Source organism: Cyprinus carpio, chromosome B1 (assembly GCF_018340385.1).
Source record: "Cyprinus carpio isolate SPL01 chromosome B1, ASM1834038v1, whole genome shotgun sequence".
NCBI classification, from domain to species: Eukaryota; Metazoa; Chordata; class Actinopteri; order Cypriniformes; family Cyprinidae; genus Cyprinus; species Cyprinus carpio.
In genome coordinates this window covers 1709319-1735353 of record NC_056597.1, presented here as the reverse complement: position 1 = coordinate 1735353, position 26035 = coordinate 1709319, and the positions used below count along the sequence as shown (strand labels likewise).

The following is a 26035-nucleotide window of genomic DNA, read 5'->3' as shown; positions in this document are numbered from 1 at the left end:
AATGCTATGTGGTTGCTAGGGTGGAAAATATGAGGTAAGTGGTGCTTGCCTGCCACAATATGAGGGTGTTGGAGGTGGTTTTGCTAGGGTGGTTGATAAGGTATTTCTAGATGGTTGCTATGTGGCTGCTTCCTGGCTAAAGGTTTTTTTCACACATTATAATTTCTATCATCCGTAAATCATAGGCCTGATCAAATCTCTCAACAACCTGCACAATTTTATGTGTTATTCTTGCTTTGGTAAGCACCACTAATTAGTACTGTGTGAATCATAAAGGCTATTAAACAACCTTTATTAACTCCATATCAGTACTTTACACAGAATATAGTGCTCACATTTACTCTCTTTTAAGCACACTTGCCTACAGTTGTTCATATATTCTTGTAAATAGTTTAGTAGCCTAAATCACATTGATTTAAAGACAGACCTTTTAAATAATTTAATCACACAATGAAATAAAGGGACACTAAAGTGAAGTTATGCTGCATATAAAACCTGAGTACTACTAAAATGTGCCAGTGACATGATGCTGACACACACACACACACACACACACACACACACACACACACACACACACACACACACACACACACACACACACACACACACACGCATACACTTAAGTAAATACAAGTGAGGTACAGCTGTACAGCCACTGATCTAAGACCAGGGCTAATGAAGATGACAGTTGTACTGTTTCTTAAAAAGCTGCATTTTATCGAAAAGGCAAAGGCAACACCAAGTGGCTCATTCATGATAGTGACTGAGCATGTGCCAACTAATTCTTTATCAAATACTGACTTGTTTATAAAGCAAAGACCATAAACATGTTATACCCTAATACCCTAAATAAACACATCCCAAGACTGAAGGACAAAGAATACTTTGATAAAAAAAAAATGTACTATGCTTTTCACAAAACATATTAAGCAGCACTGTTTTCAACATTAGGAACAATTAAAAAAGTTTCTTGAGCCCTATACCAGCAATTCGAATGATTTCTGAAGGATCATGTGACAGTGAAGAGTAATGGTTTCTGAATATTCAAATTTGCTATCACAGAAATAAAATACCTTTTAAAATATTTGAAAATAGAAAAGTTATGATATTTCACAATATGAATACATTTATTTTTGGTTGAATAAATGCAGCCTTGGTGATACTTCTTTCAAAACTATTTGACCCCAAAATCTTTAATGGTAGTGTTAGTCAAAGTTAGATTGACAGAGAATCGTTGAGTAATGTGAAAATGCGTTTGTGCTCTGTCTCACCCTGCCATGACCAGTACAGATTTGACAGCTCTCATGCCAAAGTCATAGTGATCCTGCTGAGAGAGCTGCTCACTGCAGAGCTTGTACATCTGAGTCATCTTTCTCGCAAGAGTCTTACTAGACTCAAAGCCCTCAGAGTACAGGATCACCTATAGGGAGAAAGCGGTTTTAAGGTTAAACATATTGTAGAACTGCCTGGGCTGTCAGATAAGACATGCTAATGTTGAAAGACTTAATAGGACCCATGTAACTTCCTAAAAGTGTTTTTTTTTTCATTTTTACTTTGTGGGTTTTTTTTGGGAATTGGGAAAAACAGGCTATTTATTATATAAACTTAAGTATCTTCCCTTTAAGTATCTTCCCCCCTTCATAGTAAAAGATTTGGGCACCTCTACTCTAAATGAGCCAAATTATTCAATCATTTCATGATTTTACACGGTAAACAAAGTATGTGTTGAAGTAAAAAGTAAATGTTCCAACCAATCAGTTGTGGAAATTTACAAACAGGAAATCACAGTTTTCCCATGTAAACGTGCTAGAGTGAAATGCAGTTGAATTTAATGCAATACTTACTTTCGGCCAATCAAGTTGGATTTTGGCCCTTTAAAGTAAAAGGTCTGGGCACCTATGCTCTACGTGCTCTTAATAGCTCAATCATTTTGTCATTTTACACAGTAAATATAGTGTGTTTTTAAGTTAAAAGTACATTTAACAATCAGTCAATTGTGGAAATTCACAAACAGGAAATCACAGCGGTAGGACACCAGTTTCCTCGTTGTAACACACACAAGAACAAACAAAAGCTTTTAATGAGTACACACATCTCTGGCCCCTCTACTTCTCACCTAGTGTGATTTATCATCATTACTGGAATCAGACCAGGTTGTTTAATCACACACCTCAGCGATAAGAGTGTAGTTGGGCACCATCATGGCTATGGGTCTGAAAAGGGCTTTCAGGTTGTCAGGGAGTTCAGTTCTGCCAGCGTAACCGGGGTTCATAGTGATGAAAGCAGCACAGGTCATCACCAATTTTATCTCTCTCCCCTCAAACATGAACCGAGGTAGCTGCCGAACACAAACACAATCTAGACACATGCAGTTGCACATAATTCCTGTATTACTGATTAAAATTGAGATTTTACATGCGTATGTGAGTGTGTATGTGCGTGTGTATGTGCATTACCCTGGCTGCCTTGGCGTTTCTGATAGTAATGAGCTGTTGAGCGATGACTGACAGCACCTCGATGTTGATGCGATTGAACTCGTCAAAGCAGCACCAGGCACCAGACTGAGCCAAACCGCTAAAGAATGTCCCCATCATCTGAGCACACAAATGCAATATACTGTAAGACTTGCCGCAAACTGAACACTGAACCCCCCAAATGCTTAAAATGAAAATATAGCAGTATGTAGCATACAATAAAACAGAGCTATACTATTTGTACCATAACACTGCCACAGCATAAATATTAACATAGTAACTTTTATTAACTATATCAACTTTTTTACAACTTAAAAGCTAATGCATAAGAGTCTTTTGCATCGTTTGTAGTGTCTCAGGCATGACAGCAATGATCTAAAAATATGGCCATTTCAAGTTTATCTTTATGCCTGTTTGGTCAACCTGTAGTATCCCCAATGTGTCAATTCCAAAATCAACTGAAAGCCATGTCACTGATTAATGCAAATACTGTAGGTAGACAGACATTGACAATTGCTTGACAATTACCCTACATATTATTGCATTATACAAGTGTACACATCATTTACTTTCAAGAAATTAAATTATACATATTATCATACATATTGGCCTCTGGTCACTCTGCTCCTTAAATACTGACATAATGTAGGTCACTGAAATACCCACATCGGTGGACCACTAATGGATGAAACCCACACTGATGGACCACTAATGGATGAAATACATGGGTTGGACAAAATAATGCCAACACCCATAGGGGTTCATATCATTTGTGTAGGCTACAGTGAAAAAACTAAATTTGTCTTTTATCTTTCATTGTCCAAGTTCTATAGGTTGTGTCTCGGTATAGTAAAAAATGTGTTCAGCAGTGGTTAGTACATGCATTCTGTGAAATCGGTGACTTGTCAGACTTCCAAAATGGACAAATCATGGGAGCCTATTTAGCAGGCGCATCTGTAACCTTAACAGCCAGATTGTTTAGTGTTTTAAGATCAACAGTCTTTACTATTATTACTGCACACAAAGCATGGCAAGACTTTGTTAGTGAAGATAATAGTGGGAAAAGATCAAAACTGAATAATGGAATACTAAGAAGGATTGTATCTAAACAACACAGAAATGCTGCAGCAAAAGTGACAGCAAACCTCAGTATTTACTGTACCTTGAATACCCTTTTTCCACAAAAAACCTCAGACAACTCCACCAAGCCAACATACAGTACATGAAAAAGCTGCAATTGCTAAAACATTAATCACAGACAACAATGCTAAAATGTGAAAAAGATGGAGTCATGATCATGAAACCTGGACATTCAGAGCACCAAGATGAACTTCAACATTTGCCCTGGCCAGTTCAATCACCTGACTTGAACATTTTCAAACCATTATGGGCAGTTTTAGAAAGAAGAATAAGAAGATTCACTCCTCCAACACTAATTGGTAAAATGTTCTGATAGAAGACGAATCTATTCGAAAAACTTTGGAAGCTGTATTAAAGGCAAATGGCAAAACACCTTAATAAAGAAATGTTTCCTATTTCCCAGGTCTTCACATTATTTTGTCCAACCCCTGTAGATAAAATAGCAACTGAAAATATAAAGCATAGTGATAAATAGATTTTTATACTGTTTAACAGTATAAAGTTCCAGAGGATGACATTCATGCCCCCCATCTGAACCACAGCAACAACAACCCCAGCCCAGAAAACCCGTAGGCAAAGGAACGATCTACAGAAAGAGCTATATGGTAAAATAATGTTCCAGTAACAGAATAAAAAAGACAAACCATTAACAATGACTATGACTGTTTTTAAGGCCTAGTCAGAATCTTACACGTCTTTTTGACATATGACACCCTTTAGCAAGCACTAAACACTGGCCATAAATAGAGAGACAGATGTCTCAGGCAGATGTCTACAGTGGTTTTCATGTACTGCACAGATAACTCAGTCGGGGATCTTCAGCCTCCTAGTGACAGATTCAATGAATTCACTATAATTTGACAGGAAAAAAGAATATCTCTATCTCATACTGGTTGTCTAGCTGTTTAACAAATTAATGAGGAAAAAGAATATAGAATTTGGACTGGCAGAGAGACAGATTCACACCTTATAGTCGAGTCCATCTGAGCAGTTAAAGACCACACACTGGATTGCCAGAGCTTTCGCGAGGTCTTTAGTAGTCTCAGTTTTGCCTGTACCAGCTGGACCTGCAGGAGCTCCTCCCAGATCTAGCTGCAGCGCTCCCATCAGGCAGAGGTAACATCGATCCTAACGTAAAAAAAGCAAACAGATCCACAATTCACACACACCTCATTAGCACAATCATGCTTCTTAATAACTCTTACACACAACACTGACATAGATCCATGCATCAATTTATAAATTGAATTTTTATTTGCACTTTAGTATGAGTGGTTAAACTGTTATTTCTTATGCATGATGTGAAAAGTTTGACGAGTTTAGCAGGTTTAGGGTCAGAAGCCGGATCGGAAAACAAACAAGGTCAGAAAATGCAACCCAAACTGACAAAAAAGCCCCAGGTATTTAAAATGTGCAGTGAATTACATAATCAATTTCAATCAAAATCAATCATGAATTTAAAATTAAAATTCAATCACAGCTTTACTGTTTTTGATAATATATTGTGAATTATTTACAGCTATTTTTGATGTTGATTTTATTTTATAAAATCATTTTTACAGAAAAAAATTATAAAATATATTTACACTATAATAAACAACATAATAATAAAAAAAAATATTTATTTAACCACCATCAGAGTAATCACCAAACGAGGACACGCTCCCAAATATTCATATCCATAGACATACTGTGAGAGAGCCATCCGAGCCACACAGTCATCCAGGTCCACATCCCAATAATACCGCAACTGCCTCTGCCACTCAAAATTATCACTGGAGTCCACCTACAAACACACACCATGACCGTAATAAATTAATGTTAAACAGAAATTAAAAAAGTAAATATATAAATATATATAAAAAAAATTAAAAATATAAAAATAAAAAAAAAAAAAAAAAAATATAAAAAAAAAAAATAATATATATATATATATACAGTATATATATATATATATATATATAAACAGTCCATCCCCTGTTGTCCTCTCACATCAAAATCCAAAGACATATACAAGTATTTCACTTTCCAAACAGTGCTTGAACTGTGCATATTTTTATCCTGATTCAGACGATATGGTTTTTTCACTGGAGGAAGCAATATTATGGATAGAAGACATATTAGCTGGAAGCAACATTTTAAGATGTTATTTGAATCTGATATTCTTCTGGCCATGATAATCTTGTAGTGAAAATATAATATTGTGACAGATGATCTATTGCAAAGAGGTCTCTTTTTTTTTTTTGGTCCCTATGTGATATGAAGGAAATACACAAACCTTTTCTTTGACAAGCTCTGTGACGATGTCTCTGGCATGCACATCTATGGTGATGAGAGCTGTTATGATGTTCCGATGAAGACTGGGCAAATTCCCACGGACCAGAGCAGCAAGAGCATTCAGTCTCTATTTGTACACATAAAGACAGATACACACATACAGTATATATATATATATATATATATAAATAACACACAAAAGTCCTACACATACTAAATTGTAAAAGACTTGCAAGGAAATAAACAAATTTATATGATAGTACATCATTTGGTCTATGAACGCTATACAGTATGTTGTCACCTCGAAGTTGGTGATCTCAAATTCTTGTAGCGCTTGATAATGGTCATGATCTCCCTCTAGGCAGCTGTCCATGTCCCTGCACCACATGAGCTGAGAAATGGTCAACACCACCTGCAGAAAAGCGTAGGTGAGAATTGCTCATACACTTGCACAGAGATGCACATAAACAATCCCACCTAGACAAGCACAAACCTGTGAGGGATGTCCTGCCACAACCCACTCCACTCTGGGTTTGCTCTGGTAGTCAGCAATTGCAGCCTTACTAAGCCTCCTAAGAGAGGAAAACATGGCCTCCTCCACCTTCCCCAACCAGTCCTCCACATTTCCACGAGCCTTCAGGCCTTTCCCCAGTGCCACCTACAGCACAGTCACACACATACATATTTTTAACATTATCCTCTTTTATTTTATAAATCCTTGCTATTTGGTCCATGTACTTTTGTATAATTTGTCTTCTAGATTTTGTTTTCAAAACAGAAAAGAAGATGAAAATAAAATAAAAGAATTCACCTTTTCTCCCTCAGGTGACACCATGGCTAAGATGTCATTGGTGTACTGTATTTTTTCACTAGTCTCGCCCTCTCCAGGGGTAAGAAGGCCGAACTCCAGCTGGGATATTGCATCAAAACACTTCCTCAGATGAGGCTGCACAGCCTGAGGGTTCCGTGTCTGAGCCAAAATCTCCAACAGTTCATCATTAGACAAGAAGTAGAACCTAAGCCACCCAGAAAAGTGAGTTAAGTCATGGCACAGCATCAAGAAAAATCAGCATTCTGATGAGAAACTGCTGTGAGTATGTGCGTGTGCGTAGGCACCTTGGGAAGATAACTCTCTTGGACTCCAGGTAAGCCTCCAGACATTTCTGTATCCGCTCCAGGAGTGCGTTATTATTTTGGAAAATATCCAGAAGCCCTGAGGAGACAGATTAGATGGCAACAATGGTGAAAGTAATTTATAATTGTACACTATAGCATTCATTGTTGCATTTAACCTACAGCTTTCATTTTTCATGCACTAATTTGCAGATAAAAACTCTTCTGACACTGAACAAGAATTTTCTTCTTTAACATATGTATTCATCTAATGTTCTGAGTTGTTCATTTAATGTTTTGAGATGTTTCCTGAGCTACTGTACATCCTGTCAGACCTGTTTGTGTGGCAGCACGCAGGGCATTAGGCAGGCGGTTGACCTTCCTCATGATCTCTTTCCAGGACTTGTCCACTTGAAGGAACATCTTAGACTCAGCAGGTAACTGCCTCTGGATGTCAGGAGCACTGAAAATACTCTCAAGATAAAGCCAGCTTCTCTGACATGTCAACCACTCATCCTAGGAACACAGCAGAAAACAGTCAGATAGAGACTAATATCTGACATAAAAAAATAAAATAAAAATGTTTTAGACAATCACCACTCAAAACAAAAAACAAAACAGAACAAATCAAAATCCAAAAACTAAAACCATAAATGATCTGACTTTGGATTTGTTTTCGGTGATCACCACTCTGGTGTGATTACCAAGGTCTGGCTGAAGAGAGTAAGCTGTCTCTGCCACTTGTCCACTCTGGCGCTGATGGGGCCTGCGTAACGGGATGATGCAACTGTGGCCACATTGACTATACTGTCATCGAGAAGCACCTAGAGGTTTTACATTCACAGACAAATATTAATAAATGAGAAGACATCTCTTCCGTATTAAACTCAGAAAACACAATTCACGATTTCAACACAATTCTTTGCCATGTTGCATCTACTAAAAAAATCACAATTCACGATTTCAACACAATTCTTTGTCATGTTGCATCTACTAAGTTGTCTAAGGAGAACAGCCAAACCAATTTCCCTACTTTAAAAACAAAGCTTCACAAGGTAATAAAATATAAAATAAAAAAGAATGGCAAAGACATTAAAGCCAAAGAGGGTGAAGATAAAAATTAAAATTGGGTGAAGATTAAAATATAAGAACAAACAAACAAAAAAAAAAAAACCTGTGCCTTATTTTTATATATATATATATATATATATATATATATATATATATATATATATATATATATATATTTTGATTAGTGAACAAATGAACTGCTCAAACTGCAGTTGGGTTATTTTGATTAGGACAAAAAAAAAAATAATAAAAAAAACTATGTATCAAAATAAAATAAAACAAAATTATAAAAATAGTTATCTGTTTTTGCAAATAAACGATTCAAATATAAAAATAAAGCACTTGTATACACTTCACTGTATAAATTATTCTTATTAAAGCAACTGTATTAAAGTTCTTCAGTCAAGAGCAGTAAATGAGTTTTATTAACTTTGTGTTTTGTTTTTTTATTAACATTAAAGGAAGAGTTCACCCAAAAAATGAAAATTATTCTGTCATCATTTACTCACTCTCAAGTTGTTTTTAAACTGAATGAGCTTCTTTCTTCTGTTGAACATAAAAAGTTATTTTGAAGAATGTGGGTAACCACACAGTTGCTGTGACTTCCATAGTATTTTTGTCCCTACTATCAATGGGTCAATGGGCACAGGAACTGTTTGGTTACCCACATTCTTCAAAATGTCTTTGGTTGTGTTAAGCACAAGAAAGAAATGAATACAGGTCTGGGAAAAAATGAGAGTGAGTAAATAATGGCAAAATTTTTATTTTGGGGTTAACCATCCCTTTAATGCAATAGTAGCATGTTTAGTACTATCACTTTAAGAGCTGCATGCATCTAATATACAGGCACGCATTCGTTTCTTTCAACTGTTTACTTTCACTTTAGACATAACCAACTGTGTTTATATGTAAACCTTGTGTGTTTTTGAAAGTATTAGTGCAATCAGACCCGAAAGATAAGTGTTTGACAGGCTTTTTAGTGTGCATGTGCTTCAGCAAGCAAATAAAATGTTTAACCGGTGTACGGTGTGAATTGGCCTGTACAGTATATTGAGACGGAGGTGCCAGAACTGCAACTGTTAGAATGTGTGCTGTAGCATGATAACATATTTCTTCAAAAGAACATTTTGAAGACATTTTAATCGTCGATCAAATATCGTGATATCACACACCCCTAGGCAAGGTTAGGGTTGGAATATAATTATAATTATGCATGAATCTTACAGTTTAACAATCAGAAACTCTGTAATACTGTGAACAATGGTTCTGACACACTCTTACCTGAATATCATCAGTTCCCCCAAGGATAAACACATCCTTGGAGTCCCGGTGGGGCAGAACCACAAACTCTGTCGTCTTCCAAGATTCTTCAATCTATAAATAGTATGAGTGTGTAAAGCTGAATATAAAGACATACATAAACAGTATTAAATGAAAATGATAAACATAGATGTCACCTTTCTCAGAATGTTCTCCAGAGATGCTTCTCCTGAGGCTTGTGCTGACACCTGAGAGTTAGAGAGGATTCATAGACTTAGAAGAATTCTCAGCACCTATATATTGATTTACTGTTTCCTGTCAAAGTTGCACCTCAAAACCTAGTGAGCTGCCTACCCAGACAGCAAGCTGAAAATTTGGACTGTGTCTGTGATGCCCAGAAATGCTGTCTAGGTAAGTCCATCTGTGGATATTGAGAGCCTCTGTGATTCTCTCACCTCCTGTATTTGTGGTCCAAAGTGGAAGATGTCGAGTTCTTGCAGGTAAGCGAGAGTCAGTGGCTCTTCTAGTAGGCTGGAATCCACAATGTCCTCCAGCATCTCCCAGTGACGAGCTTTCAGACATGGGTTACGCAGGTCTGTGATGACCGGCAGCTACACAAACACAGAACATGAAATATGCAGATGCAATCATCAAAAGTGACATTAAAGACATTCATAATGTTATAGAAGTTTTCTATTTAAAATAAATGATTTTCTTTAGGACTTTACACTTATCAAATAATCCTTAAAAATCCCTCACATTTGATAATAATAGGAAATGTCACTTGAGCACCAAACTAGAATGATTTCTGAAGGATCATGTGACACTGAAAATGAATGGCTGTTCAATATTTGGCAATTTAAAATATAGTAAATAAATCAAATGAAGTTTTAAACAGTAGTGTACTCCTAATACTATACTTTGTCATGGAGTTTAGACATTTTTCCACAGTCCAAATGCAAAATACAGCAGTTGACTTCAAACAAGGAAACTGTTGAAGAGCAATGACACACTAGCATTAGTGCCAACCTCACCCACCTTTTCTCGCATGCTCTCCACATTCTCTTTGAGGCAGGGCACCACATTGTTTTTTGGCAGTCCTTTCTCCAGTGGCTGACATATTTGGCAAACTTGTTCACCTGCCTGCTCAGCAATTCTGGGTCCAACTCATCAAACTTATTCTGCATCAAAGAGATAATTGACCATTTGACATTTAGAAGACACTTTCATTCAAATTGGCTTCTAGCACACCATTTGCAAGGACACTTCACCTGAAGCTATCTAGCATAAAGAGCCTAATTTAAGGCCGTAATTAAGATAACCATAAGATTTTATCCCAGTAACACCTAAGTTGCTGTATCCCTACTCCTCAATACTTTTCAACTGGACTTCAACATTTGGGTTTGAAGATTTTTAAGTGCTTTGTTTTTATATAATCTCAGATCAGATTTATAAATTGTTGACATTTTTAATGACACATTTGTATAATAAAAAGAAGAGTTTTAGTGAGCTGGCCTGTTTAACCAAGCTCTCCATAAAACAAACAAAACAAGCCCTGCAAAATAATAAAATAATGTATTATACAGACACTTTAACTGTATTAGATGATTTGTTCATTTCATTTAATAGATTACACCTTTAAGTGGTTTGTTTTCGTAGCATTTACACCATTCTGACCGACAGACATCACTAGAATTTTGAGCGCTTCAAAAAAGTGAATCATTGATGTTTATATTTAACAATTGGTTCAATTAATTCAAAGTTTCAAAGAGTGTTGTTTCTCCTATCACTATCATATTCATTTACACCATCTCTAAACAAAAATAACTGAAGTACAGTGGTTGTAAATTATACTACACTTCAATTTGCAGTTTAAATATAAGGAGTTATGGTGTTTCTCCATTAAGTGGATTTAAGTGAAAGGGAAAAATTCAAATGCTTCAAAAGTATAAAAAATGACCTGCAACCAGCTGTTCTCTAGATTTTCCCATTCTTCCAGAGAGTCCCACAGTAACTGTTTCAGCTTCACTTCAGCGGTCAGTTCCTCTAGAGCTTCATATTTAGTCACCTCCACCTGAAAAAACAGACAAAGGTTATAAGTAAGTATAAGTGATGGCCAGCCAGACAAGGTGAAAAATAAAAATAAATAGAGAACACGCGCCCTCTAGTGGACATATAGACACACTGACTTTAAAGTTCTTCTGGTAGGTTTTGTATTTGAAGGCTTGAGTCTGCAGCTCATCAATAGAGATCTGAATATCTCCCAGCAGTCTGCGTATGTTAGCGCGATCTGCATCGATGTCAAGGAGCTGACTGTTCTGGAGGGACAAAATCAAAAAGACACAAATGTAGACTGTGAGTTATTCAACAGTAATTCACATTTGACCAGTTAAGTACAAAAAGTTAAAGTACTGTTAAAAAAAATTGGGTCAACAAGATTCTTTTAACGCTCTTCAAGAATTTATTTTATTTTAAAAAACCAGTAAAGCAGTAAATATTATTGCAATTTAAAATAACTGTTTTCTATTTAAATATATTTTAAAAATGTGTCACATGATCCTTCTACATTGTAATATGCCGATTTGGTGCTCAAGAAAAATTATAGTTGTTATACTTTGATGAATAGAAAGTTCAACAGCATTTCTTTAAAATATAAATCTTTTGTAACAAAGTATGTCCTTACTGTCACATTTGATGAATTTAACGCATCCTTACTGAATAAAAGTATTAATTTCGTTCAAAACAAATTTGCTGACCCCACACTTTTGAACTGTTTAAAATAAAAATATTCAAAATAAAAATACCATAACAGTGTTAGAACATTATTTTTCTGATATAGTATCACTATTTCTTTCTCTCCTCTTTCTTTTACCTCTGCTTGCTCTTTCACTTCCAGCACTTTCTTGTTTAGTTGGTTGATGTCTTGCTGGAGGTGTTGGCAAAATTTGTCCACATAAGAGTGCCGCTCCCCCACCGCCTTGTCGATGGTGATCCTTATGGCAGTTATACAAGGAGACAATGTGGCAAAGACGGCAATATCCTCAGGAGGAGTGGGGACAGAGTAACACTCAATCAACTTGTACATGTCACAGACCGTCTCAGTCTCCTTTTCCAGCACAACAATCTAACAGAAAAAGATGAGATTAACACAGCTGTCTGATACTCAAGTCTTCTGCTTGATGGGTCATGGTTCTCAGTTCTGATTCTTACCCTCTTCTGAATTTCCTCTAGGAAGTTGAGGGAGTTGACATATTCGCTGGTTATCGTTGGAACAAAGTCCAGTTTGAACTGGGCATCCTGAGCCTCTGCAATGATGTCATCCATTTTTTTCTTTGCCAGCCGAGGTAGGATGTCATTAAGGACCTGGAAAAGGGTTCAGAATGAGGTGGGTTATGTATCTGTGTTTATTTATTTATTTATTTGTCCCTTATTGCAGGCTGTGTTGAGGTAAATTGTGTCTACCATCAATGCAAATATAACAGAAGAAATCATTTTCTATTTGTGTGTTTGTCAGTTTGTAACCTCTATGCAGCGTAGAGGGGATGGTATAAGTTTCTGCTTCAGTTGTGTAGTATCCACCAGCAGAATTCCCAAGTGTCTTTTCTGTTTGATGGCTAAAGCCTCTTTATGCTCTCGATGATATTTATCCAGACTGTTCCCAAAGAATGCAACCTCTGCATCAGACACACATACACAACATAAAAAGTGTGAGACAATCATGCTTTTCACATAGATTATGATGATTATGATGAAGATGATGATGTACCATGGTCTTGCTCTTTGAGAGCCTCCAGATCCAGTTCTTCATTTTCTTTGTAAAACAGTCTGAACGGCTCAAATGTACGAGCATACACATTAGCGGTATTGAATGCAAACTGAATAGATTGCTGACAGGGGAAGAAACAGGAAACATTTTCACAGTTAGAGACAGATATTAAAAAAACAAAAAATAAGCTTGCCGTAAACATGGAAGCTCAGTTGTGTTTTCTTGGTTTTATATTTATAATCAAAAAAACAAAAATTCAAAATAAAAAAAAAATCTAAAAATTACTAAAATGTAGATTTATAGTTAAATTACAAAATTTTAAACAAAGAAAAATATTTAAAATACTAAAATAACACTGGTGCATTGATCAGTGTTTTTTATGTAAATAAAATCCTAGAATAAATAAATACAATTAATAAATAAATAAATCTGTTTATCATATAAAGCGATCATGTCTCCTTAAAAAATATAAAATAAATTTACTTTATGTGTGCTTTCAATGAATGGACCAAAAAAAATAAAAATCTTAATTTATGTTCCAAAGATGAATGGAAGTCACATGGGTTTGGAATGACACAATGTCACGGTGTCTGTTCTGTGTCTCCCTGGGTGGCCACTAGAGGTCTCACTTCCCCTTATTGTCACCTTCGTCAGAACTACATTTCCCACTAGCCTTATCTGTTCATCACTGTTTATTGTGTTCAGCTGTCACCACTTACCTTGTTTGCACCTGTCTTTAAATACCCTGGTTGTTTCTGTCATGATTACGGAGTCCTTGTTGAATGTCACCCTGCGTTTTCCTGGTTCCCTGGTTTCTCGTGTTTTTGTATGTTGTTTATATTTCTTGTTTTGGACGGATTACCTGGATGTTGACCTTTGCCTGGCTAAGTTTATGATTTTTGGATTGCCTCAATAAACATACTGCAATTGGATCTACCTGTCTGTGTGCGGGTCGTGACAGAAGGACTCCGTCATGCCTAGATCCAGCGGTGTGGGATTTCGAATCGGTTCCCCAGCCACCATGGAGGAACGGAGGGGGAGATTCCGGAACTTAACCACCCTTCGTCAAAGGGGGAGTGAGGTGGGTGGCCTGGCGCAATTGTTTTGGACCATGGCGGTCGGGATGGGTTATAATGATGCAGCACTGAAGGACTTTTTTAACAACTGTCTGGATGACCCTTTACCTCAATGGGAGATGAAGGGGCTGGAGATCCTAGACTTTTGGGGGTTTACCCATTACCTGTGCCATCGTGCTCAATGGGATACTTCGACCACACCTGTGTCTCCAGAGAAGAGGGCCGCCAGCCCAGCGCCACAGCACAAGATGGCCGCCAACCCAGCGCCACAGCACAAGATGGCCGCCAGCCCGGCACCACAGCACAAGATGGCCGCCAGTTCAGCACCACAGCACAAGATGGCCGCCAGCCCAGCGCCACAGCACAAGATGGCCGCCAGCCCAGCACCACAGCACGAGATGACCACCAGCCCAGCACCACTGCACAGGAGGGTCGAATCTACACCTGTGTTGGCAGACAAGATGGTTGACTCAACGCCTGAGTCTTCCGTCAAGGAGCCACCGGCACGTCATCATAGAGGCCGCAGGAGGAGGAGACAGGCGTCAGCCGTTCCTCAAAGCCCGGAGGACGTTCCCGAGCAGGCCGCTGCCGTCCAGGAGGACGTTCCCGAGCAGGCCGCTGCCGTCCAGGAGGACGTTCCCGAGCGGGCCGCTGCCGTCCAGGAGGACGTTCCCGAGCGGGCCGCTGCCGTCCAGGAGGACGTTCCCGAGCAGGCCGCTGCCGTCCAGGAGGACGTTCCCGAGCAGGCCGCTGCCGTCCAGGAGGACGTTCCCGAGCAGGCCGCTGCCGTCCAGGTGGAGGTGTCCAAGGTTCCCGAGGCGGTGCCCGATGCCGAGCCCGAGGCGGTTCCCGATGCAATGCCCGAGGCCGAGAAGGTGGCCGAGACAGAAGCGGTTCCCGATGCTATGCACGAGGCCGAGGCGGTGCCCGATGCCGAGGCGGTGCCCGAGGCGGTGCCCGATGCCGAGGCGGTGCCCGATGCCGAGGCGGTGCCCGATGCCGAGGCGGTGCCCGATGCCGAGGCGGTGCCCGATGCCAGGGCGGTGCCCGAGGCGGTGCCCGATGCCGAGGCGGTGCCCGATGCCGAGGCGGTGCCCGATGCCGAGGCGGTGACCAATGCCGAGACGGTTCCCGATGCAATGTCCGTTGCCGAGGCGGTGCCCGTTGCCGAGGCGGTACCCGATGCCGAGGCGGTCCCCGATGCCGAGGCGGTCCCCGATGCCGAGGCGGTGCCCAATGCCGAGGCGGTGCCCGATGCCGAGGCGGTGCCCGAGGCGGTTCCCCGATGCAATGTCCGATGCCGAGGCGGTGCCCGATGCCGAGGCGGTGCCCGATGCGGTGCCCGATGCCGAGGCGGTTCCCGAGGCGGTGCCCGATGCCGAGGCGGTGCCCGATGCCGAGGCGGTGCCCAATGCGGTGGCCGAGGCGGTGGCCGATGCCGAGGCGGTGCCCAATGCCGAGGCGGTGACCAATGCCGAGGCGGTTCCCGATGCAATGTCCGATGCCGAGGCGGTGCCCGTTGCCGAGGCGGTACCCGATGCCGAGGCGGTGCCCGATGCCGAGGCGGTCCCCGATGCCGAGGCGGTGCCCGAGGCGGTGCCCGTTGCCGAGGCGGTGCCCGTTGCCGAGGCGGTCCCCGATGCCGAGGCAGTGCCCGAGGCGGTTCCCGATGCAATGTCCGATGCCGAGGCGGTGCCCGATGCCGAGGCGGTGCCCGATGCGGTGCCCGATGCCGAGGCGGTTCCCGAGGCGGTGCCCGATGCCGAGGCGGTGCCCGATGCCAAGGCGGTGCCCGATGCGGTGGCCGAGGCGGTGCCCGATGCCGAGGCGGTGCCCGAGGCGGTCCCCGATGCTATGTCCGATGCCGAGGCGGTGCCCGATGCGGTGGCCGAGGCGGTTCCCGATGCAATGTCCGATGCCGAGGCGGTGCCCGAGGCGGTGCCCGTTTGCCGAGGCGGTGCCCGAGGCGGTGCCCGATGCCGAGGCGGTGCCCGATGCCGAGGCGGTGCCTGAGGCGGTGCCCGTTGCCGAGGCGGTGCCCGATGCCGAGGCCGTGCCAGAGACGGTGCCAGAGACGGTTCCCGATGTAATGCCCGAGACCGAGGCTGTTCCGGAGGTCGAGGCGGGGCCCGATGTTGTTCCCGATGCCGAGGCGGTGCCCGATGTTGTTTCCGATACCGAGGCTGTGCCCGATGCCGAGGCGGTGCCCGATGCCGAGGCGGTGACCGATGCTGTTCCGCAGGTCGAGGCGGTGCCCGAGGCTGTGCCCGATGCCGAAGCGGTGCCCGATGCTGTTCCGGAGGCCGAGGCGGTGCCCGATGCGCATGCCGAGGTCGTTCCCGAGGCGGCGTCCTTGTCCGAAGGCCGTTCCCGAGGCCGTTCCCGAGGCGGTGCCCAATGCCGAGACCGTTCCCGAGGCGGTGCCCGATGCCGAGGCCGTTGCCGAGGCGGTGTCCTTGTCCGAGGTCGAGGTCGAGCCCGAGGCCGTTCCCGAGGCGGAGCCCGAGGTCGTGCCCGTGGCCGTTCCCGAGGCGGTGTCCTTGTCCAATGCCGTTCCTGAGGCCGTTCCTGAGACCGTTCCCGAGGCGGTGCCCGATGCCGAGGTCGTTCCCGAGAGGCGGGGTCCTTGTCCAATGCCGTTCCGGAGGCCATTCCTGAGGCCGTTCCTGAGGCCATTCCCGAGGCGGTGCCCGATGCCGAGGTCGTTCCCGAGGCGGTGTCCTTGTCCGATGGCGTTCCTGAGGCCATTCCCGAGGCGGTGCCCGATGCTGTTCCGGAGGCCGATGCGGGGCCCGAGATGGTTCCCGAGGCGATACCCGTGTCCAAGGCCGTTCCCGAGGCGGTGCCCTTGTCTGAGGCCGTTCCCGATGCCGTTCCCAATGCCGTGACCTGGCCATCGCCACAGCCTGCTCCTTACTGGCTCCCCGATTGGCAGGTTCCGTTCGGGCCACTCAAATGGCGAATTCCTCCCTGGCCGTCTGCACAACGAGAAATGGACTGATCCACCGTGGCCACCTGAACTGCCTGGCCCCTCGTGGTCCCCTGAACTTTCGGGTCCACCGTGGCCACCTGAACTGCCTGGTCCCTCGTGGTCCCCTGAACTTTCGGGTCCACCATGGCCCCCTGATCTGACCGAGCCACCTGGGCTACCAGTGGAGCCATCACTGCCGGTCCCAGTTCCCCTACACGGGCCTGGCCCGCCATCCCTCCCCCTGTTCTGCCTCCACCAGTCCACCTCCCTCCTGGTCTCTTTGTTTGGTGTTTATTTGGTTCTGAGGAGCATCTGGAAGCTGCTCCTTAGAGGGGGGGTAGTGTCACGGTGTCTGTTCTGTGTCTCCCTGGGTGGCCACTAGAGGTCTCACTTCCCCATATTGTCACCTTCGTCAGAACTACATTTCCCACTAGCCTTATCTGTTCATCACTGTTTATTGTGTTCAGCTGTCACCACTTACCTTGTTTGCACCTGTCTTTAAATACCCTGGTTGTTTCTGTCATGATTACGGAGTCCTTGTTGAATGTCACCCTGCGTTTTCCTGGTTCCCTGGTTTCTCGTGTTTTTGTATGTTGTTTATGTTTCTTGTTTTGGACGGATTACCTGGATGTTGACCTTTGCCTGGCTAAGAATATAATTCACATATTTCCTCAATAAAAAAACTACAATTCAATCTACATATCAAAACTAAAGTATATACAAAGATGAATGGAAGTCACATGGGTTTGGAATGACACAATGATATTTCAATGGATAGATGAAAACTAAAGGATATTAAAAATTTTTTGGATGAACTATTATTCCTTTAAGATTAAAACTGTGCATTTCTCACTTGAGAATGAATATCATTTATATTAAAAAGAAAAATTAGAATTGTGCATATTTACACAAGCAATAACTAGTTCAGTCATTAAAGTCTATGCACATCACTCTTAATTATCTATCTAAATGAACTTGGGAGTTTTCATGACTGAAACATATTTAAATAAGTGAGTTACTATACTTGAGAACACTGTTGTTTACTGTTAAACATATTCTTAAGAGAACCACCAAGTAGTGACACTTATTGAAGAACACAATATTGAAGAAACCAATTAACTGTTTCTATAACTTGTATAGAAAACGCATATATTCCTATATTTAAAATAAAAAACTAAATCATGGTGCATGAGAACAGTTTCTTTTAACTGCATTTATATCATAGTCATGTTAGAATGAAATAAAAACCTTAATATTAAGGATGATGTCCTGCAGATAAGCATCATCTTCCAGGATTTCCTCAAGACTAGGGCCATCCCCACATGTCTTCTCCTCAACCTGAAACCCACCCATATACATGCGGACAAAAACATCAGCAATGGCCAAATTATAAAAGAGTGTATGTAGTGAAGCAGAAATGCTATTTTATAAACCTTTTTGTTGATAATGGGTTGAGTAAAAGCATCAAAGTAGGAGTCTTGCAGCAGAGTATCCAAAGACAATACAGTCTTCTCAAACCTTCCAGTAATCTCTGCTACACACTCCTGATATACACACAAATGGCACACATAAACATATGCATTGTGCAGATATACACATACTGGTTATGCTGCAGACCAGCTTTGCAACAGACGCAAATATAGAATGCAGAAACACAAACCTGGAAGTCGTCATTGGAGGGCTGGTATGATAAGGAGTGTGTGTCCAGCATCATCTCAGTTATAAACATTGGCTGGTGGGAAGTATTGACATTTTGCTCTGCTCTGACCTGTAACACACACACATACTTTTGTTTGTTTAACTATAATACTAAGGGTATCTCATAGACTTACACAACATAACAGTATTCTGTTTTACAGGTATCTCTATCATAGTGAGGATATTTTTGACCTTACGAGTGTGGTCGAACCTAAACACACACACGCGCACACCACTAAACTCTAAACTTTCAACTTTGCATACACATTGAGTGTTTGGTAATATTCGGTGGAGGAACTTATTTTTTAAACAACAAAAAATTAATAAAACAAAAAATTAAAAATAGCATAATTTGATAAAACTGAAGCTTCTAAGTTATGCACAATAAAACTATTCTGTTTACATGTGATGCTTACCTTTTATATTTATCTGATATTTGACTTTTTTTTCTGTACATCGCATGTCTGATATTTGATGCTCTTCCCTGACATTGTCCATCATTTATTTTGATCTCATTTATTTTAACAAAACTGTTGGTCACAATGGAAATGAAACCAGTGAAGAAGGTGATGAACTTGATTTAATTTACATTTAGCAGATGCTTTTATCCAAAGCGACTTACAAATGAGGACAATGGAAACAATCAAAATCAACAAAAGAGCAATGATATACAAGTGCTATAACAAGTCTCAGTTAGCGTAAAGCAGTACACGTAGCAAGTTTTTTTTTTATTATATAATAAATAAAAAGAAAACAGATAGAATAGAAAAAACAGAGCAAGCTAGTGTTAGAAGCTTGTTTTGCTTTTGTTAATTGTATAATAAATCAAAAGAAAACAGATAGAATACAAAAAGATTAGTGTTAGTTTTTTCTTTCTTTTTAGAAAAAGTAGTTAGTAAATTAATAGAGTGCAAGTCTAAAAGGGACAAGTTTTTTTTTTTTTTTTTTTTAAACAGAATTAGAATAGAGAGTGCTAGAATTAGAAGGTCAAAAGTGTAAAAAGTGATAAATGTCACCAAATAATGAAAAGGTTTTTATTTATTTCACTATTTCTTATCATTATTATAATTGTTATTAAAGTATAATTATTATTTGTATGATAAATCTTCATATTTTTAGATTGAAATTCTTGATTTGGAACAAGGGTGAAAAAACAATCTATATGTACTGTATCAGTCATTTGAAAAGTGGCAAAAATAAATTAAACATATGATAAAAAAGGTTCCAGACATTTTAATTATCTGTTTGATATCTTAGTTTTAAAAAAACAGTAATAATAATACCCTGCATCTAATACCCAAACAAGCTTACTGACCTTTACATCAGGATCAGGGCTGGTCTCACCACCTGCCCAGCTCTGGATGAGGGAGAGTGAAGGGGTGTGTGTGATGTGCTCTTGAAACACACTTAGTAGCTTACTGATCGTGTTGACTACAAGCATGTGTGTGGTGTTCACAATAAGATAATCAGCCAGTCTGATGAAACTATGGAGACCAAAAAAAAACAGTTCATAAAATAATAATAACTTTTAGGAATTTAACAGAAGTCCAACTGTCACTGCAAAAGAAGTAAATGGAAATATATATATACTCCTTATGTGTTCCACAACAAAAATAAAAACGAATGAGTTTGGAATGGGATAAAAGCTTTCATTTTTGAGAGTGTTACACATTTAATCACCTAAGAAAAAACAGTGTGTTTAATATATATGCTTCTGAATAAAAATGTACTTATATGTTTTATTTATCTAAAGTTAATTATTAGATATCATATGTTGATTATTAAATATAATGGGCCGATGTGATCATGCTTCAGCTGCCTGAAGTTAAAAAAAATTTATTCTATCATGAGTAAATTCATTCCACAGAATAATTAATCAGCCTAGAGAGCATGTTACATTGTCAGTAATCAACAAATGGTGACGTGTCTGCTAATTAATCACTCTGGGTGTGTTGCGAGTTAGTATTGTTAGTAATGTCGACTAACCAAGTAAGACGCCTGCAGTGGTAGCTTTTGTTTGCTTGCTGCGTATAACTCATCTTCTGAGATGAATCCTCAAAGAGCAATCCAAAAGCAGGTGACGATAACTCTTCATTACCATCTGATGCATACATTTAAGAAAGGAAAAAAAAAAAAAAAACATTTACATTCAGAATATGCCAGCTGTTAGACATATAATTGCTTTTGCATCTGAATAAAGGTGTCACCGGTCTCCAAGTCGGCATAGTCAGGTGTATGTCCAGACTCTTTCAAAGCATTTCGACAGGCACTTCTTGCCACTTCCATTACTAGCTCCCTGAACTTCTCAAGACGAGAGGACACCTAGAACACAGATACACAAAAAGAACCAATTATAAACGACAATGACAGAAAATATATGTTTATAGAAAATATATAGATAGAAATATAAAGATATTACATAATATAGAAAATATAGTTTGTAATATGAATATGTATATGTATATACAGTACATGCATACATACATACACATGTATGTGTATTCAAATATATTTTATTACAAATATATTTGATTAATTTTATTACATGTACATCTGTATATTTTTATTATTGTTTATTTGTATTGAATGTGTAATTACATACTTTAACATACTGTTACATAAATTACAATATATAAGTAAATATATTGTCATTTATTTTTCAATATATGAGAAACAGTAATTCCTTAAATATTATTCAATATATTGTAATACATTTTCCAAAACATATTAAATAATTAAATATATTCAACGTTAATCCATAAGTAAATATATTTTCTTTGCATAAAGGAACACACGAACACAGATCTCTCTCACCTCCTCCAGCTGTTGGTATTGTGCGCTCTGAAACTCTTTTAGTGTATATGTATGGTCTTTCTCTATTCGACACAAAGGCATGTCACTTATGTGGTAACACATCTCCTTGATGTCAATCAGTGCTGGTCGCAGAGACTGAAATACAGACATGATACTTTTCATCAATCATTTGCTGTCTTTTCTTATTGTAAGTATTTACAGTATGTAAAATTCAAGTGGCTCTCATTGATAGATCATATTTTTTTTTAATTTAAACAAATCAGCTTTTATTAAAAGCCATATAGTATATGAAATAAATACATTAACCACTGGCAAACCTCATTGAGAATGAAGAGATGCTCTTGCAATGACCGTCTGCATTTGCTGATTTTCTTATAGCGCACATTAGTGCGCCACACACGGAAAGCCTTCCACTTGCGGAAGAGCGCAAACACAGGGATGCGCAAAAGCTTCCGGTGATATTGGTATTCCTGCTCCCAGCGTTCTAAGGGCAAACAGTCCACCTCAGACCCATAGTAGTGCATTACTGCATGAGTGCTGACTGTATAGTAGTCTGACTTGTTGATATTGTCAAACGTTGCAATTCTGTTAAAAGAATAATTGGAGTATTCAGACATAAAGGTCTTGTTTAACACATTTTACAGTTCATGTGTATTTGCATATATCACTTTTTCATACTTTCATCAAAAGTCCTCATAAATATCTGATGTCAAACATTATTCAGAATATGCAAACAAAGTAATCCTGAATATTAACCTTTATTTGATGAAATATGTGAAAAAGTTTAAACAGAAAATAATAAATTTAAGCAAAAAAACCACACTAACATTTTGAACAAAACAACTATAAATAAATACATCAACAAATATACAAAAAAGCTAACAACTAGAAAGCAAGCCTGCAACCATTAGCCAAAAAAGCTAACAGCTAATGCTAACGGAGAGGAGACCAAAGGTCGTTTTATTTGAATGGATGTCAATGGAAGAGAGGCTTCACTAAGATGAATAAACAGCTTTTTAGAGGAAACAGCTTATCATTTTATGAATCAACAGCCTATCTGCTAATCCTCAACGTTTTACACTAAGCAATACTTTTGGATTTAACTATTTTTAGAGTTTACACCGAAAAAAAATGCCATTTTAGAAGAGAAGTCACTGACTTTTTGCGACAGGTGGGATTCAGCTTACGGCACCCTAAACTTTTGGCTACTATATTGTAGAAACTTAATTTTCCATAAAGTTGCTTTGCAATGATGTGTATCGTAAAAAGCGCTATACAAATAAACTTGAATTGAAAACTTGAATTGAATCCTGGGAGTAGACTACAATGCCGGCTGTTCTGACTCACAGTGTGTAAGTACGTATACATATTTAAAGGATTTGCACACTGATGATTCAAACGCGAGTTTTGAGCAGTATAGAGTAGCGCTTGTTGTTTGTCGTTTCTCCGATCACAAATGCACACATGGTTTTATGTTTAAGCGGCGCGATACAACGCAACACGTATAAAGACTGTATAAGTCATTACAATCTATAATTATGTCCCCACTGGATGCAACAAATGCCTCGTATATAATGGGTTTCAATGTTTATGTCTTGTCGCGCCGGTGTTCTGACCGGGAGATGGTATGACAGTATGGTAAGGGGCGTAACATTTCTGTCACACGCTTGAGGCATTCGGCCAATCACAACGCACTGGATAGCTGGCCAATCAAAGCACACCACGCTTGTAAGACCGATGAGCTTTGTAAAAAACGACGCTTTTCAGAAAGGCGGGGCACAGAGGAGAAACAATAATGTACAGTATGTGGAAAATAATGTGTTTTTTGAACCTTAAACAGCATAAACACATTTTATTACACCAAATACACAAAATAATGTTCTTTTTAGCAACATCATATGACCCTTTTAATATATTTGTGGAAACTGTGATACTTTTTTCCAGGACTGTCTGATGAATAGAAAGTTCAGAAGGACAACATTTATTTGAAATCTTTGGTAACATTATAAAAATGTTTGATCAATTTAATGCATCCTTGCTTAATAAAAGTATTAATTTTTTTTTTTTTTAATCTAACTGACCCTTAACTTTTGACTGGTAGTGTACAAAGAAATTTCTATGCGATTGAAAAAACTGCATTTCTTACTTGAGATTGTATGAATCAAATTTGATGGATGATTTAGGTTCTGCAGACGTCACATAAAGGAATCCCAAGTGGGGGTTATTCCGGATGGTTTGGACAATGTCGGGTGGGGATTGAATTTTGGCACGAATTACTTCCTCTACTGAGTTGAACAGCAGTGAACTAGACAGTGGTGGAGAGGGGGTGTAGCTCAGAGTTGAAACTGCAATAGCATGACTTCTAGATGAGCTCTTGGCTCTTTTAGGAGGTGATGGGATCCTGAGCGAGCCCTGAGTCAACTGCACCTGAAATCAGCACATAAAATGCACAAAATTGTCACTAATGTTACAAGATACATCTGCCATAGTTGTCTATGATGAGAATGTCTAGACCTGTCTATCCCTGACATGGTCAGGAATTCTGGGAAGCTGTAGCGGAGAGGGTCCTCTCTCTGAGGAGGGGTCAAGGGACTGGATCTCATTAGAGGGAAAAGACATCTTAGGGCTCAAATTGACCCTCTGTGTGTTCTCCGGTTTCATGTGTTCACTGCGTCTCTTCAGAGCTGGCTAGAGTAAAATATAGATCATGTACTTAAATGGTTAACAGGAATGAGTATGACAGTTATTTTTGTTTACCACTGTACATTTTACAAACTGTTTATTAATATTTGACTCATAATGATTAAGAAAAGAAAAGTCTTTTGAATATCTAGTTTTTAAATATAAATTTTCTAAGGTAAAAAAGTAACTTTTACAAATATCATAATTCTTTTATTAATAAATATTTTTTGGGGGGGAGCACCATGTGACATTTTACAACTTGAACTAATCTTACAAACGTTTTGCAAAGAAACGTTTTTCAAATAATTATAATAAAGATTTTATAAAATATTTTTCTTAGAAATTATAATGACTACTTTATAAGCTTGTCAAAAAATGTAATTCTTTTGATGAGGTGTTCTTCTACATTATGATTTCAGGACAGCTGCTTTACACTGACATTTCTAACTTTATACTCCACAAAATAATTAATAAAAAAAAAAAATTAATTGATAAATTAAAACGTGCTCATTTTAGCAGGTATTTTCATGTGTGTATGTATGTACATTTACTATACATTTTAGGACTTTACTTTACATTTTAAGACAAAAAAAAAAAAATGTCATCATGTCACCAATTCTGACAGCCAAAAGAAATTAAATGAATAACCAAATTAACAAACACACAGTTTACACACCGAGTTCTCAGATGGTATTGCTCTTACCAACATCTCAAATTGTGCTGGTCTCTGTGCGGCCCATTGTCTTTCCTGAGCTTTGGTTCTGTGAGGAAACACCAGAGCATCAGCGTTCAGCTGCGGACGTCTGGGCACCGCTGAGACAAGTCTAGCCCTCAGCTGCTCCACATCAACAGGTGCCAGAGAACCAGGTACATTGGTGGACACAGGTGAAGACATTGCTGTCCCAAATAACTTCTGTTTGCCAGGACCTTGATCTGGCCCTGCCTGGCTCCTGGATGACTCTTTCTGAAAAGAGTACATGACCAAACTGTCCTCCTATTTGTGTTCTTCCCAAAAAAAAAAAGTTTAAATTCCTTCTCCTCTGAGTTATGTCTGGACGGTAAACTCTTTAAATACAGTCAAGAGAATAGCATGTTAGTGACAATCGTATTGAACTGCCATATTACATCTGTAACAATACAAAAGGACTAGTGTTGCTAAGCAACCCGCGAGAAGTTGTTTTGCTTATTAAACTTTTGCCAAATTATACAGCAACATTGACCAAAATATTGTACTATATATCGTTATATATTACAGGCATATCTTTTAGTGTTTTATTAAACGTTAAATAGCCCATTCGTTGTAGCAAAATAAAAGGCGCACTGACTGTACTGCAACAGACAGCAGCAATACTTACCACATGTGTTTACAAGTCCCAGGGTATCACATGCTAGTCAGGTGCAAACTAAATGAATTGCTGCCAAGCATTCATGAGAAGCGACGGCATTTTTAATATTTTTATGTCTTCTAATCTGTACAGAACATTTGAATAACTTATACCAAAATAACAACTCAAAGATACACGCAAATTAAGACCAAAACATCACAGCTAATAAATGAATAATTTATTTCAAAGAACCGACTCAGTGATTCTTGTAAATTAGAACTTAAGGATGCAGGCTAATTCAGTTCACGATTTCACACTTTTCAATAAAACTATATGCAGACATAAACTGCGGCTTGTATTTTTTC

The 26035-nt window shown here is 39.6% G+C and overlaps 1 protein-coding gene across 1 annotated transcript in view; it reads right to left on the bottom strand.

Moving 5' to 3' along the window:
- LOC109090057 (dynein axonemal heavy chain 6-like) overlaps window positions 1–25831 on the bottom strand; it is a 73708-nt gene extending 47877 nt beyond the window's left edge. The window contains 35 exon segments of the mRNA XM_042716173.1: window positions 1275–1423; window positions 2174–2341; window positions 2460–2597; window positions 4584–4745; window positions 5248–5403; window positions 5896–6021; window positions 6196–6306; window positions 6388–6552; window positions 6706–6910; window positions 7011–7107; window positions 7343–7523; window positions 7712–7831; window positions 9360–9452; window positions 9536–9586; window positions 9794–9949; window positions 10377–10450; window positions 10453–10519; window positions 11299–11412; window positions 11528–11656; window positions 12211–12462; window positions 12549–12701; window positions 12861–13012; window positions 13105–13225; window positions 18400–18489; window positions 18585–18695; window positions 18812–18919; window positions 20165–20333; window positions 20836–20950; window positions 21057–21171; window positions 21664–21798; window positions 21981–22248; window positions 23810–24090; window positions 24178–24351; window positions 25049–25410; window positions 25701–25831. Of these exon segments, the coding sequence (XP_042572107.1) occupies window positions 1275–1423; window positions 2174–2341; window positions 2460–2597; window positions 4584–4745; window positions 5248–5403; window positions 5896–6021; window positions 6196–6306; window positions 6388–6552; window positions 6706–6910; window positions 7011–7107; window positions 7343–7523; window positions 7712–7831; window positions 9360–9452; window positions 9536–9586; window positions 9794–9949; window positions 10377–10450; window positions 10453–10519; window positions 11299–11412; window positions 11528–11656; window positions 12211–12462; window positions 12549–12701; window positions 12861–13012; window positions 13105–13225; window positions 18400–18489; window positions 18585–18695; window positions 18812–18919; window positions 20165–20333; window positions 20836–20950; window positions 21057–21171; window positions 21664–21798; window positions 21981–22248; window positions 23810–24090; window positions 24178–24351; window positions 25049–25324 (4982 nt within the window). The 5' untranslated portion in view covers window positions 25325–25410; window positions 25701–25831.
- Between the last annotated feature and the right edge of the window lie 204 nt (window positions 25832–26035).